At 50.9% G+C, this 12,653-nt stretch overlaps 1 protein-coding gene across 5 annotated transcripts in view; it reads right to left on the reverse strand.

Moving 5' to 3' along the window:
- Positions 1 to 12,653, reverse strand: part of LOC103176708 (protein kinase C delta type) — a 41,925-nt gene that overhangs the window by 15,506 nt on the left and 13,766 nt on the right. For all 5 annotated transcript variants that reach the window (XM_007890423.2, XM_007890419.2, XM_007890420.2 and 2 more), the window contains one exon: positions 1,769 to 1,888. In XM_007890423.2, the coding sequence (XP_007888614.1) occupies positions 1,769 to 1,874 (106 nt within the window). In that variant the 5' untranslated portion in view covers positions 1,875 to 1,888. The remainder of the gene's footprint in view (positions 1 to 1,768; positions 1,889 to 12,653) is intronic.

Genomic DNA, 12,653 nt, shown 5'->3' on the forward strand with positions numbered 1-12,653 from the left:
GATCAGGGACGGTGGGGTGGGGTGGGTGGGGGTTAGGAAGGTGACCGAAGGTGCGGTCGAAGAGGAGGGTCTTGAGACACTGACTGTCCAGGTTCTCACACACACAGGGAATGGCAACACATTCACAGGCAGCACGAGAGCACACACGAGTAGCAGACAGACACACATACGACTGTGAAAGTCCTCCCTCCAGACCGAAGAGCTGTTAGTAATCTCATTATCTGCAGCCGGGCATATCTCTTTACTGGGATTATCGGACTATCTCACACCGGCTCCTGATTCAACGGCCACCTCCACTCCCTGCAACCCCACATGCCATTAATCCCTCCCATCTACCAAATCTCAGGAGGAGCTCATGGGCTTCTCTGTGTGAAACATCTCTAAAATCCGCCTGGTGGTATTTTCCTCCTCTTCCGTTCCCTCTCCTCTTCCTCTGTCCCTTCCCCCCGCAACCCCTCCCTCTACACTTTTGCCCTCATTTGTCCCTCACCACCCTCACCTCCCATGCAGCTGCTACGTCACCCTTCCCCTGCCCCCTACGGGCAGATATAGATAGATAACCAGCCCCTCTCTTCCTAGCTCGTTGACCTTTTCTTACCCTGCTCACCCCCTCCTCTCTGGAAACTGGAGCCCGCCGTGCGCTCTCTACCCCCTCCGCATCGCCAAGCCTTCAGCAGAAAAACACCCTTAACCTTTGAGCTCCCTCGAACCACTCTCCCACCTCCCCAGTTCTCGATCTGTCCTTGTCCTCTTCGACCACGTCTACAGCCACTTCCCTTTTGTTGGTGGCGTTGCACTGAACACCAAAGATGAGGGCAAAATAACAGACGGATTTCACTCAAACCACAGAACGGGAGGAATAAAACGATCACTGCCCAAATGAGAGTAAAATCCACCCATGCAGGACCCCAGACATTGGAGCCGTAGAACTTAATGAGTCCTTCAAACAGAACTGAATACGTGTTCAAGAACTTGACTTGAGGGCAGTAAGGTAAATACTGACAGACTAAACCACAACTCCACAATGCACAAAAGTACCTGTCTATCCACTGTCCGTATCGTTCTTTCACTGCCTTCTCGCTCTTTGTGCGTAAACACACACACACACACACACACACGTATAAATTCCAGATTCCTCTTAGAGCACAAAGGCAAAGCTGAAAATGCTGGCAATCCACAGCAGCTCACTCACCATCTCGAAAGAGAGAGAACGTCTCCGCTTTCAAACAGAGCCCTTCACCGGATGAAACACAAACCTCTTTCCCTTTCAAGGTGCTGCCATCGCTGCTTTGTGCGCTAATGAGAATCTCCATCACTCAGGCCATTCACCCTGCATCCTCCGTTACCTCCTTATTAACCGCTCACTCTTGTTAAGACGCTAAAGATCCCACAGTGCGATTCAGAACACGCTATCGTCTGCCCTGATCAATAATCCTCCACCTCTTGATGTGGGAAAGTGCTACGAAAACAGTAGGTTCTTTCTTCTTTCACTCCCTCTGACCATGCTCACTCCCACCGCACACTCTGGGGGCCCACAAACCTGCGCCTAATACTTTCCGGAATTAGGTGAGCAGATTGCGTCCCTCCAGGGAGAGAGAGAGAGAGAGAGGGAGAGGGAGAGAGAGAGATTGTTGGAATGGGATGCGCTCTCTCTCTCTATCTCTTGAATTTCCACGTGTAGGTGGGAGGTATGGGATTCCCAGCTTGGCTTGGATACTCTGAAGCACGGTGATGGGTTTCCACAGGGATTCCCCAGGTCCCCTCCTACCTGTCGTCATGGCTTCCTTCATCTTGACCGCGAGGAAGGGGTCTGGCGAATTCTGCACGGCTCCAACTTCGAACGAGTTGAACGAAATCCGAAGAAACGGAGCCATCGTTCACTCTTGTCCTGAGATAGAATAGAGGAAAAGGTCAGATACTCTCACACTGCGATTGCATTCGTGCGCACACACGCACACTCACACACACACACACGGCCATCAGCAGTGAAACGACGAACATAACATTAATAATCATCTTTGCACTTGACACAGCGCCTCATCACGTCTTCGAGACGTCTCAAAGCGCTTCACAGGAAACACAGCAAAGTGAATCGACTGGATATTTTGTGGGCGAAACGCGGCAGCCAATTGCGCACGGCAGCGTCCCCGCAAACAGTCGTGGATTAAGAGTCGTGGGACGTCACCATTAAGAGAGGGAATGTAAAACCAACTGAATCTCGTGGAGCTATGCACACCTCACAAACCTGTCCCAAATAGAATTATAACACGGTTGATTGTTTGATAGATTGATTGATTCAAAGAGAATTACCTTCGAGATACGATTCCTTAGCTGCGTTGCCAGAGCCTGGGTTTATGTTGCCCAGGAAGCCAACAAGGCCGAGTCAAATTAATTGTAATTGTTTCTCTATTTTAACCAAAGGGAGATCAATGCTAATCCCATGTTGGAAACTTTGCCGAATGGGAGAGTTTCTAGACGCCTGAGGTTCAAAATTTCTCATGTTCGTAAACTTAAGACCTTTCATTGCCTTTCAATTCACTTTACAGTATATTCTGTGAAGCGCTTTGAGACGTCTCAAAAAAGTGATAAGGCACTATATCAAATGCAAGGATCATTATTATTATTATTTTCCTGCTGGTGGCAGAAAATTGGGGTGTCTTCGTAGCTGAGTTGGCTCCAACAACAACACCACCACCGCCGCCACCAAAATTACATTTCTAAAGGTCCTCTCGCGTCGGGAGGATGTCCCAAGGCACTGAACAGTCAAGATCAGGACCCAAGCGTAGAGGGCAGGGTTGGGATGAGGGAGGGCAGAGCGGGGTAGGAGGGCAGCTGAAGGCACGGTCGAAAAGGAGGGTCTTGAGTCGTGCCTTGAAGGAGGCGAGAGAGGGTATGAGGTGAAGGGGCTGTGGGATGGAGTTCCAAAGGATGGGGGTAGAGAGGCTGAAAGCCCCGCGGAGGGCCTTGAGAGTAAGGACGAGGATTTTGATTTCTATACTCTGAAGGATGGGGAGCCAGTGGAGTCGGAAGACAGTGGGGGTGATGGGGTCACGAAGCCTTGTGAGGGCCTCGGTTTTGCTGACATTCGGCTGCAGAAATTTGGCTCTCATCCAGGACTTGATGTCTGTCAGGACAGCAGTGGTCCTGGAATCGAGGGTGGAGGCAGAGAGATAGAGTTGGGTGTCATCCGCCGCGTACATGTGGAAGTTGACCCCATGTCTGCGGATGATATCACCAAGGGGGAGCATGTAGAGGTTGAAGAGGAGGGGACTGAGGAGAGAGCCTTGAGGAACACCACACGAGATTCTGCGGGGGCTGGAAGAGAAAGCGTTGGCGGATGCAAATTGGAGATAGTGTGAGAGATAAGACCTGAACCATTCAAGGACAGAACCTTGAAGGTTGAGGTGAGAGGAGAGGCGGAGGTGGAGGAGGATGGAGTGGGCCACGGTACTGAAAGCAGCAGAGAGATCGAGGAGGACGAGGAGGCAGAGGGAGCCCAGCCCAGCCCAGGATGTCGTTTGTGACCTTGACCAGAGCAGTTTCCGTGCTTGGAGGGGCTCGTGAAGGTAGTGGTAAGAGAGGAAAGAGTGAAGCAATGACTCTTTCAAGGACCTTGGAAAGAAAAGGGAGGTTGGACAGTAGTTAGAAAACAGGGCTGGGTCCACGGAAGGTTTTTTTCAGGATTCTAGCTGTTTTTACAGGGATGGGAACGGTGCCAGATGATAGGGAGTGATTGATGGTGTTGGAGAGCAGAGGAGCGAGGAGGTGGAGATGGGGGGGGGGTAAGGAGAGGGGTGGAGATAGGGTCAAGGGAGCAGGTGGCGTGTTTCACGCTGGATATGGTGGTGATGAGAGAGGAAGGGGAGAGGAAGGTTCGAAGATGTGGAGGGAGGGTTGTGTAGGGGTCAGAGTGTGGGCGGGGGGGAGGGTGGAGCGGGGAGATGGGGTGGGGTGGGGGGGGGGAGTGGCGGTTTGGGAAGGCGGAGGCAGCTGGGGGTGGCGTGCTTGACAAAGAAAACGTCAGGACCGAGTCAAACCTCTCGAGGATCTAGTGTCAGGCCCTCAGAGACCGACAACAACGTCTTGCATTTACGACTAGCGCCCCTCGCGCAGGATAGCGCTCGACAGTGGTGGGGCACGACACCCCCCCCCCCCACCCGCCCGAGCCGGGCAGATAATAAGATACCACCAGCTCTTGCTAAAGACACCGCCCTTTAACACGACAGACATTTCCGGGCAGCAGTTAAGCAGACGCGAACGACCTTCAAACAAGAAGCCGCCGTTTGAAATGTGAATTATCTTCCCATCTGCATATTTTTGCAGAACACGTCCGCACAGCCCGGAATCATAGGTGGGCGCAGCGGGTGGAGAAAGGCAGCCGGAGCCCAGCACTTGAGACAGATGGGAGTTTGGCTTTTGTACACCGACGATGTAAAGTGGGTTAGAGAGTTGGGCCTTGAGGAATAATAATAATAATAATAATAATAATAATAATAATCCTCGCATTTGATGCAGCGCCTTATCACGTCTTCGAGACGTCTCAAAGCGCTTCGCAGGATACGACGTAAAGCGAACCGCCCGGATATTTCGCGGGCGAAACGCGGCAGCCAATCGCGCACGGCAGCGCCCCACGAACAGTCGCGGATTGAGTGACTGACTTATCATTCAGTGTACATCGTGCGTCCATTTGCCGACAGCAATCCCCCCCACCCCCACACCCCCCTTCTGTCACACCGAGGACTTAGAAGCGAAGATCTGGGAGGGGGGGGGGGGGGGGGGAGAGTCAGGGAGTGCAGCAGTCTTGTAAATTCTTGTGACAATTCAGCACAGAGTACCGCAGGCGTTCATTTGACGGGCCTGACATCTCCCTGGGCGGTGCCAATAACTGCACCGATCTGGAGCTCGGCAATTGTGGGCGAGATAAGAGCGAGCAATTAACTCTCACGCTCTCTATCGCTGCAGTTTACGACCCGTTCAGATCAGAGATAATATATTTCATACATCGAGGGCACAAATTCTGACTCTCTCGCACGTCAGATGTATATATAGCCTATGTGTGTGTGTGTGTGTGTGTGTGTGTGTGTGTGTACAGGAAGCAGAAGTTGCTGTAACTGTGCTTTGGATATCACAGAAAAGACCAGATACCGGGGCTAATAATAATAATTAATAACAAAATAATAATAATCCTTGCATTTGATGGAGCGCCTCATCACATCTTCGCCACGTCTCAAAGCCCTCACAGAAAACACCGTCAAGTGAATTGACTGCGTTTTTTTTTGGGGGTGGGGGTGGGGGGGGGCGGGGGGGGAAACATCAAATATTGTACATCTGTCGAGCATTACAACGCACGGATACGCAATGAGGTCATCGCCTTAGGACGCACCGAGGCCAGAAAGCAGCCGGGATATTTCCTTTCGCCGAGCTTATTATTATTATTTTTTTTAAAAATTAAAAAGTTCTGGGAGTTTTTTTTTTCAAGGTTTGCATTTCCGTGTCACAAGGAACCCGCTGCTGATCTTTATCATCTTAAACCACCCCCCCACCCCCCACCCCCCCCCCCCACCACCACCCCACGCCCCACCAATTTTCTTCCGTTCCTCTTCCGAACATTAGACGTACATCACAAAACCCAAGTGACTGTTCTGAACGTGTGAGACAGCGAGTGTGACCACAAGAAATTGCCTCCCCATCGCTTGAGTCTCTAATCGCTGTGACTCACAGTCACTGCCGCTTAGCTACTGCTACTCAACAACAACAACAACTTGCATCTAATACGGCGCCCTTCACGCAGGATAGCTCCCCGGAGCGCCTCTCGGTGGCGGAGTCCGGCAACGAGCCGGGGGGAGAGGGAGGGGGGGGTGGTGGTGGGTGGCGCAGGGGAGGTGACCGTAAGCACAAGCAAAAAAGGAAGGTCTTTGTGCGGGATTTGAAGGTGGGGAGGGAGGGAGTTCCGGAGTTTCGGGATAACGACAACAATTTGGGCTTTCCGTGCCCCTCGCGCGGGCTGGCGTGGCGGAGTGCGCACTCAGGTCCCGGGGCAACTCGAGTTACTGACCCTTAATGGTCGCCCAAGCAATGTCAAGACCTTCCGATCAACTTATCACACCGTTAAACCCACGTACTGAAGCTCGACACACGGACAGCAAACGGAAGGGAACCTCGCGCAGCGCTCGAACCCTCCAAAGGTATCCTGCGACACCCGAAAAAACAGCCCGCAAACCGTGAGAGCGTTTCCAGGTGTGTACCTTATTGTTTTATTACTGCTCACACATTACACCACATCCAATTAGCACATATATAATCTGAATTCTAACTCACCTCTTCCCTACCCCCCCCCCGCCCCCCCTCCCACGCACACATTACGATATCAACGCACCTAATTCATTGCTTATCATAAAGTGGACATAAATTATACAAATGTAATCTTATTGTTGTTGTTGTGGTGGAGGAGGTTGTTGGGACATAACCGGCTGACGCAGCCCGCGGAGGCTCATCATCTGTCGCGACGGAGGAAGAACAGGCGCTCAAACCAGACAGCCTGTGGTCCCCAACCCAAGCTCGAGACGTAGCTTTTAGGGGAAGGGAAAGGAAAATGAAAGGGCTCCGTCATTGTAACAGGGAGTCACTGCAACAGGCCAGGACCCCAACACGACAACATTACATGTATACACATACATAGCGCCTTTCACGTGAACACTCACACACACACACACACGCACACACGCATTGGGACTTTGAACTCTGGGCTTAACACCAATACAGCGCTGCTTTGTTGGAGAAGCTGTCGTTCGGATAAGATGTTAAGCCGAGGTCCCTCCCATTCGGCTGAATATTAAATATCCCCTGGCACTACATGAAGAAAAAGACCGGAGTTTCTTCACACCCGCAAATAAATGTGGTCATTCACTTCGGGGGCCATTGCTGTGGGCAAGTTGGGCCGTCGCTTTCGCCGACAGTCACTTCACAGCAAATCCCGTGAAGCGCTCGTAAAAAAAAGGCGCGGGATCAAACGCAAGGATTACTGTGCGTCGCGCCAACACCTGCAAACCCCACTGCTTCCAGCAAACTCTTCCTCGTCAAACAAGTTTTGATAAGTTATTCTTTTGGCATTTCACACAATGGTCAACCCCACCCCTCACACACAGACACACACACACACGCACACGCACACTAAAAACAATAATCTTCGCATTTGATAGAGCTCCTTATCACGTCTTCGAGACGTCTCAAAGCGCTTCACAGAATAGGCAGTAAAGCGAATCGACTGGAATATTTTGTGCGCCCCCAACGCACCACTCTCCCCCTTCCATAAAGTCTCAAGAGTCGACCATCGCACTCCTCCACACGTCAAGCCTCGCTGAGGCAGGTTTTAAGATCATGAGGTTTGATCTTGTGGGATGAACTTCAATATTGCGTCTGTGGAAACCAGTGTGGACGGACTGACAGGGAGGGGGGAAAGAGGGGGGGGGGGGGAACAGAAAGACTTATTCGAGGCCTTCAAAGTTCTCCTCCCCACTCCCTCCGCACCTCTACACAAAAGAATTCTCAGCAAAAGGCAGATTCCTTGGTTTTTCGCTTCACAGTCACACGCAGAAAAGCCTTGTGCGTTACTCACGGTGCTTGAAGCCTCAGAGGTGACAAGTATGGTGAGCTTACAGGAAGCCTCGCTGCAAGGATATAGCGCAGACACTAACTCGAGAACACACAGCACGAGTGGCAATGCTCGCGAAATGAAAACCTGCTGAAAGAGAAGTCAATTCAGCAGTTACAGGCAGCCAGGCAAGCCTGCTCCTCGGTTATAGATAAATAACCAGCGTTAAACAATGTTAATCCCGCCGGACTATGAGAAGAGAGAAGGGAGTTTTTCCTCTCTTCTCCCGGTCAAGAAATCCCCCAAAGAAAATTGGTCACAGCTGTTTCTGGGACGTCACTGTGCGCAAACAGTCCCAGCACTTTACAGTGTATCCTGCAAAGCGTTTTTGAGACGTCTCGGTGACGTGATAAGGATTATTATTATTATTATTATTATTATTAGAGCATCTTCCCTCAAGCGGGGACAGTTTAATTTAATTGAAATAAAACTTATTTCAAAGTCACGTGTGAAGCTTGGGTCGTGCGGGCGAGGGGCACTTATTCACAGAGTGATTCAGTTCACACTGCTGATGGCTGACTGGGTAGGGGTTGGGGGGGGGGGGGGGGGTGGAGAAGCAGAAAATGTTAACGGCTTCACTGAAAAAAAAACACCCCGAGTGCCTGACTAGCGAACAAACATAGGAAGTTGACACAGAACGAAATAAACCACCACAAAGTGAAGGGCTGGGTTGAGCTGGGCAAGCCAAGACTGTGACCGCGAGCTGAAGACTGGCAATTTCCACCCAAAACCACCCTTAAAGACAACGCTCCTCGCTCGCGAAAGCAAACAGGACAAAGGGAAAAGGGAGGCCGGGTCCAAAATCGCCACTAACCTTCTCCTCGAGGCTTCCTCTTTGCAACTGGAGGGCTTTAATTCCGCTCCAACCTGCAATAAGGAGATTGTACCATTCCCTTTCTTACTTAAGGGGAAGTGAGCAGAGCAATGTGCTATTTCCACATCAAGCGCTGTGCAAAAGGATCTTATTCTGCTTAGTCCCGACACTGTGAAGACTCCATGTAAAAGCGGGTTCCCATTCACTGGCTTAGTCTCCATGATTTATTCCTCACTTCTAAAAGGAGGATTATTTTTTTTTTATCCCTGCCTGCTCTCTACTCAGTCATGCACCCGGAGCACGAACATCTAGAGATGGTGACTCGACTTATAGCGATAACAATAATAATCCTTGCACTTGATGTAGTGCCTTCGATCAGGCCTCTCGACTGTTCCACTATTGGGAAACTCTACTTCACTCTCTTGACGGTCAGAGAATTTCGCCTGTTCTCAGCCTCCGTACATTTCATGCAGCACTGACTGATGTGAATGGATGGGAATTTACTGCTCGAGTTTACCCCTCGCCCTCACTGAGTAATTTGATATACGTGACACATTTCAACAACACGACTGGGAGCAGAGCATCTGAATCAGAAGACGATTCGATTTAATTTTTCCATCTTCCCACGTAATTAGAAACAATAGAGATCAAATCTCTACCGTGGCACTTTCACGGAGATTGGTTGCATCCTCGACTTTGCCTGCATTTATCCAGCTCTCTGTCTGCAAGCTTTCAAGACCAAATATTAAGAGAAACATTGGAAGAGTGTTTTAAGTAAATCCAACCACCACCATTATGACTGACCCCAGGGGAGTGCTCTCTTCCCAGGGCGGTTACTGATGCACTGATGCATTGAGACATTAACACTTAACCTATTCTGCCCTCGGGTGATGTATTCCCGCAGAGTTCCTGTTAACCCTGCGAGCCAAACCTAACTGGACAACCTCGCGGCCGGCTGCTGGCCTGACAGTGCTCTCAACGGCAAGCGAAGGCAGACCTGGCTGGTTAAACTCCAGCAAGTACTTCCAATGCCGAACCACTCTGGGGTCCTGGAGCCTTGGCTCTGCGCCTAATACTCTCTGGAACTTGGTACGCAGAGTGCATCCCTCCAGAGAGAGTGAGTGCTCATTCCATTTCCAGACGCAGGGGGAAGTTTCCAAGCGTAGGCAGCCTTCACTTGTGGAGCTCCCAGTCTGTTAGGATAATCTTTAAGCGGGGAGATGGGTTTTCCGCATGCATCAGACCAAAATGGTACAAACAGCCCCCGGTCAATTTCCCTTCCCAACCCCCACCTGCCCCACCAGACAAGGGCTCTTGCTCCAAGTGTAACCAGTGAGATTCCCCTCACCTGAGCGGTTCATTTTACCGTCAGTGTTGAAAGTCACTGAACCTGCACAGTGAGGGCCAGTGGGCTGAGTGACTGTGCCTGAGGGGCTGTGGGCTCCAGTCCAACAAACACAGCGGAGATTAAACAAAACTCTCCTTCTTTGACCATTTTAAAGATTCCAAGTGAAAAGAGACGCGCACAGAAACGCACAGGACCATAAAACGGCCCATTGATATCTGAACTTTAAACCAAACATTCCCTCCCCCCCCCCCCCCCCATCAACACCCCACACACCCTAAAAAAAATTGGGCGACTCAATCCACGACTGCTTGCGGGACGCTGCCGTGCGCAATTGGCTCTCTCGTTTTGCGCACAAAATGCACAGTCACTCCACTTTACCGTACATTCTGCAAAGCGCTTTGAGACGTCTCAAGAGACTTGGTAAGGTGCTACATCAAATTTGTTTCGGTGGGGGTGGGTGGGTGGGTGGGGGGGGGGATAAAAATCCTGGGCTTTCCGGTAATTTCTATCAATGAGAGTTGCCCCATGTTCCCAGCGCAGCACAAGTGCTGACACAGGAATGCGCGTTCCGGGACTCTGGCCCCACATCCCTTGGTGTCACGGGTCCATTGCTGGATTTTCCCGTAATTGTGTTAGTTCTGTAGTGATTAGTTGATCAGTAATGGGAGCACCTGCTAATCATCCACAGAGCAGAGACTCTCTCTCTTTCTCTCTCTCTCTCTCTCTCTCAAGCGCTGAACACGGTGCTCAACACTCCCCCCCCACACTCTTCCTTCCGAGTCTCTCCGGTCAACGAAGCCAAGAAGCCGAGAGGGTTTCCCTGGTCTACAGGATCTGTGACTCTACCACCTCTTAGGAGACCAGCGATTCCGAGGAGGACCCCCCTCTCCCCCCCCTTTGAATTCTGACTCCGTAGCGTCCGTGCTCAGTGTAAAAAGCAGCTCCTAGGGTGTCTGGGTGTCTGGGTGGGTGGGCGGGTGATAACTTCCTGCTCTGTAACTGCAAACTCAGCTTCTCATTGCTGAAACCAGACGTGTCAGTGTTAGTCGAAGGATTCGCTGCGGGATTCGAAAACAAACCACAAACATCTACCCTAAGCAGAAGTCTGGCCTCTACAACGGAAGGCGGGAGAGGAGAGTGGGGTTGCGTGGCGGGGTGGGCGGGTGGCGGGGGGGTGTGGGGGTGGGGGGGGGGGTTGGGGGTGCGCGCGGGAGGACACACAGTCACAAAACCGAAACCTTGCACAGCAAGACTCCATCCGTAACTCATTCAGAGGAGTCATGACTAGGGCAGGCAACAGAGCCAAGTGCGGAGCTGACAGCGTCAATCAAATACTATCGACTGAGACTTTCCGTGTCACATGTTGAAGCAAATACGTTACAAGGAACAAATTCCACTTCAGCTGATTGTGTGGGCTTTTGTCTCAAGAAATTCACCTGAAGCCGTTTCTCCCGGGGCCAGACCAGCCCGGAACGTCATTCGCCCACCACACTGCTTAACGGAGGGAGCTCAATTGAGCAAAATTCTCAATTACGATAGAGGAGAGAACAAAACAGCTCTTAAAGAGCAACCAAACTGAAACCGCCTGCACTCCTTACTGTGTACAAACACTGTTTCAGAGTGTGTGTGTGTGTGTGTCTTGAGTGAGTGTCGTGAGTGTGTCTTGAGTGAGTGTGTCTTGAGTGAGTGTGTCGTGAGTGAGTGTGTCTTGAGTATGTCTTGAGTGAGTGTGTGTGTCGCGAGTGAGTGTGTGTCGCGAGTGTGTGTGTGTCGCGAGTGAGTGTGTGTCGCGAGTGAGTGTGTGTCGCGAGTGAGTGTGTGTCGCGAGTGTGTGTGTCGCGAGTGTGTGTGTCGCGAGTGTGTGTGTCGCGAGTGTCTTGAGTGAGCGTGAAACTGTCTAAATGCAAATAATATGTTAATAAACAATAATTTATGAAAATAATAATAATAATTATTATGATGATAATAAACAATGACTATTTGTGGGACACTGCTGTGAGTGAGTGAGTGAGTGAGTGAGTGAGTGACATGTCGTGTCTGGCCCACAAAAACTCTGTCAACTCACTTTACATTGTATTCTGCGAAGCGCTTTGAGACGTCTCGAAGACGTGATAAGGCGCTATATCAAATGCAGGGATTATTAATATTATTATTATTATTATTATTAGAAAGCCAGGTCTCGGGGATGAACGGACAGAGCGCTAAATCAGTGTACTGCCTCAAAGTCTGTTCAACAGTTATACACAGGGTTCAAAAAGTTTACCAAGCGATGATACGCAGACTCTGAATAAAAAACTGAAGCGGTGGCAACAGGAGCCGAGGCCGCGGCAGAGCAACGTGAACCTGATCCGAACGTTTTATGTGGGGGGGGGGGGGGGGAGAAAAAAAAGCTCACTCAAAACTCTTTAACATGAGCAGACAATAAGATTTCAAGGGATCCCACCCACACGGAGCCTGTCAGCGGTAATCACCCACCTGAATAAAGGACTGTTGACAAAGCGTGGGCTGGGGGGAAGGTGCGGGTTTTGTAAAAACCCTCATTAGCGATAAAAAGGAAGAAACAAAAGAGATTTAAAGAGAATCGAAACGCAAGGCAGAGGGTGTCAGCCGGTGCACTGACAAGAGGTGTCAGAGGAGGGGGCGAGGTGTAAGCAGGGTGTGCGTGCGTGCGTGTGTGTGTGTGTGTGTGCGCGTGTGGTGGGGAGGGTGGGGGTGTTTGAGGGAGAGAGGGGTGGTGGGGGGGGGGGGGGAGGGGGGAGATGGCTGCAATCGGCCCAGGACCCCTCGTTGTGCACCGAAGCAAAGCGCTTTCTACGATTTTATCGTTTGTTCAGGCTGTC

Source organism: Callorhinchus milii, unplaced genomic scaffold, assembly GCF_018977255.1.
Source record: "Callorhinchus milii isolate IMCB2004 unplaced genomic scaffold, IMCB_Cmil_1.0 Scaffold12, whole genome shotgun sequence".
Taxonomy (NCBI): Eukaryota; Metazoa; Chordata; class Chondrichthyes; order Chimaeriformes; family Callorhinchidae; genus Callorhinchus; species Callorhinchus milii.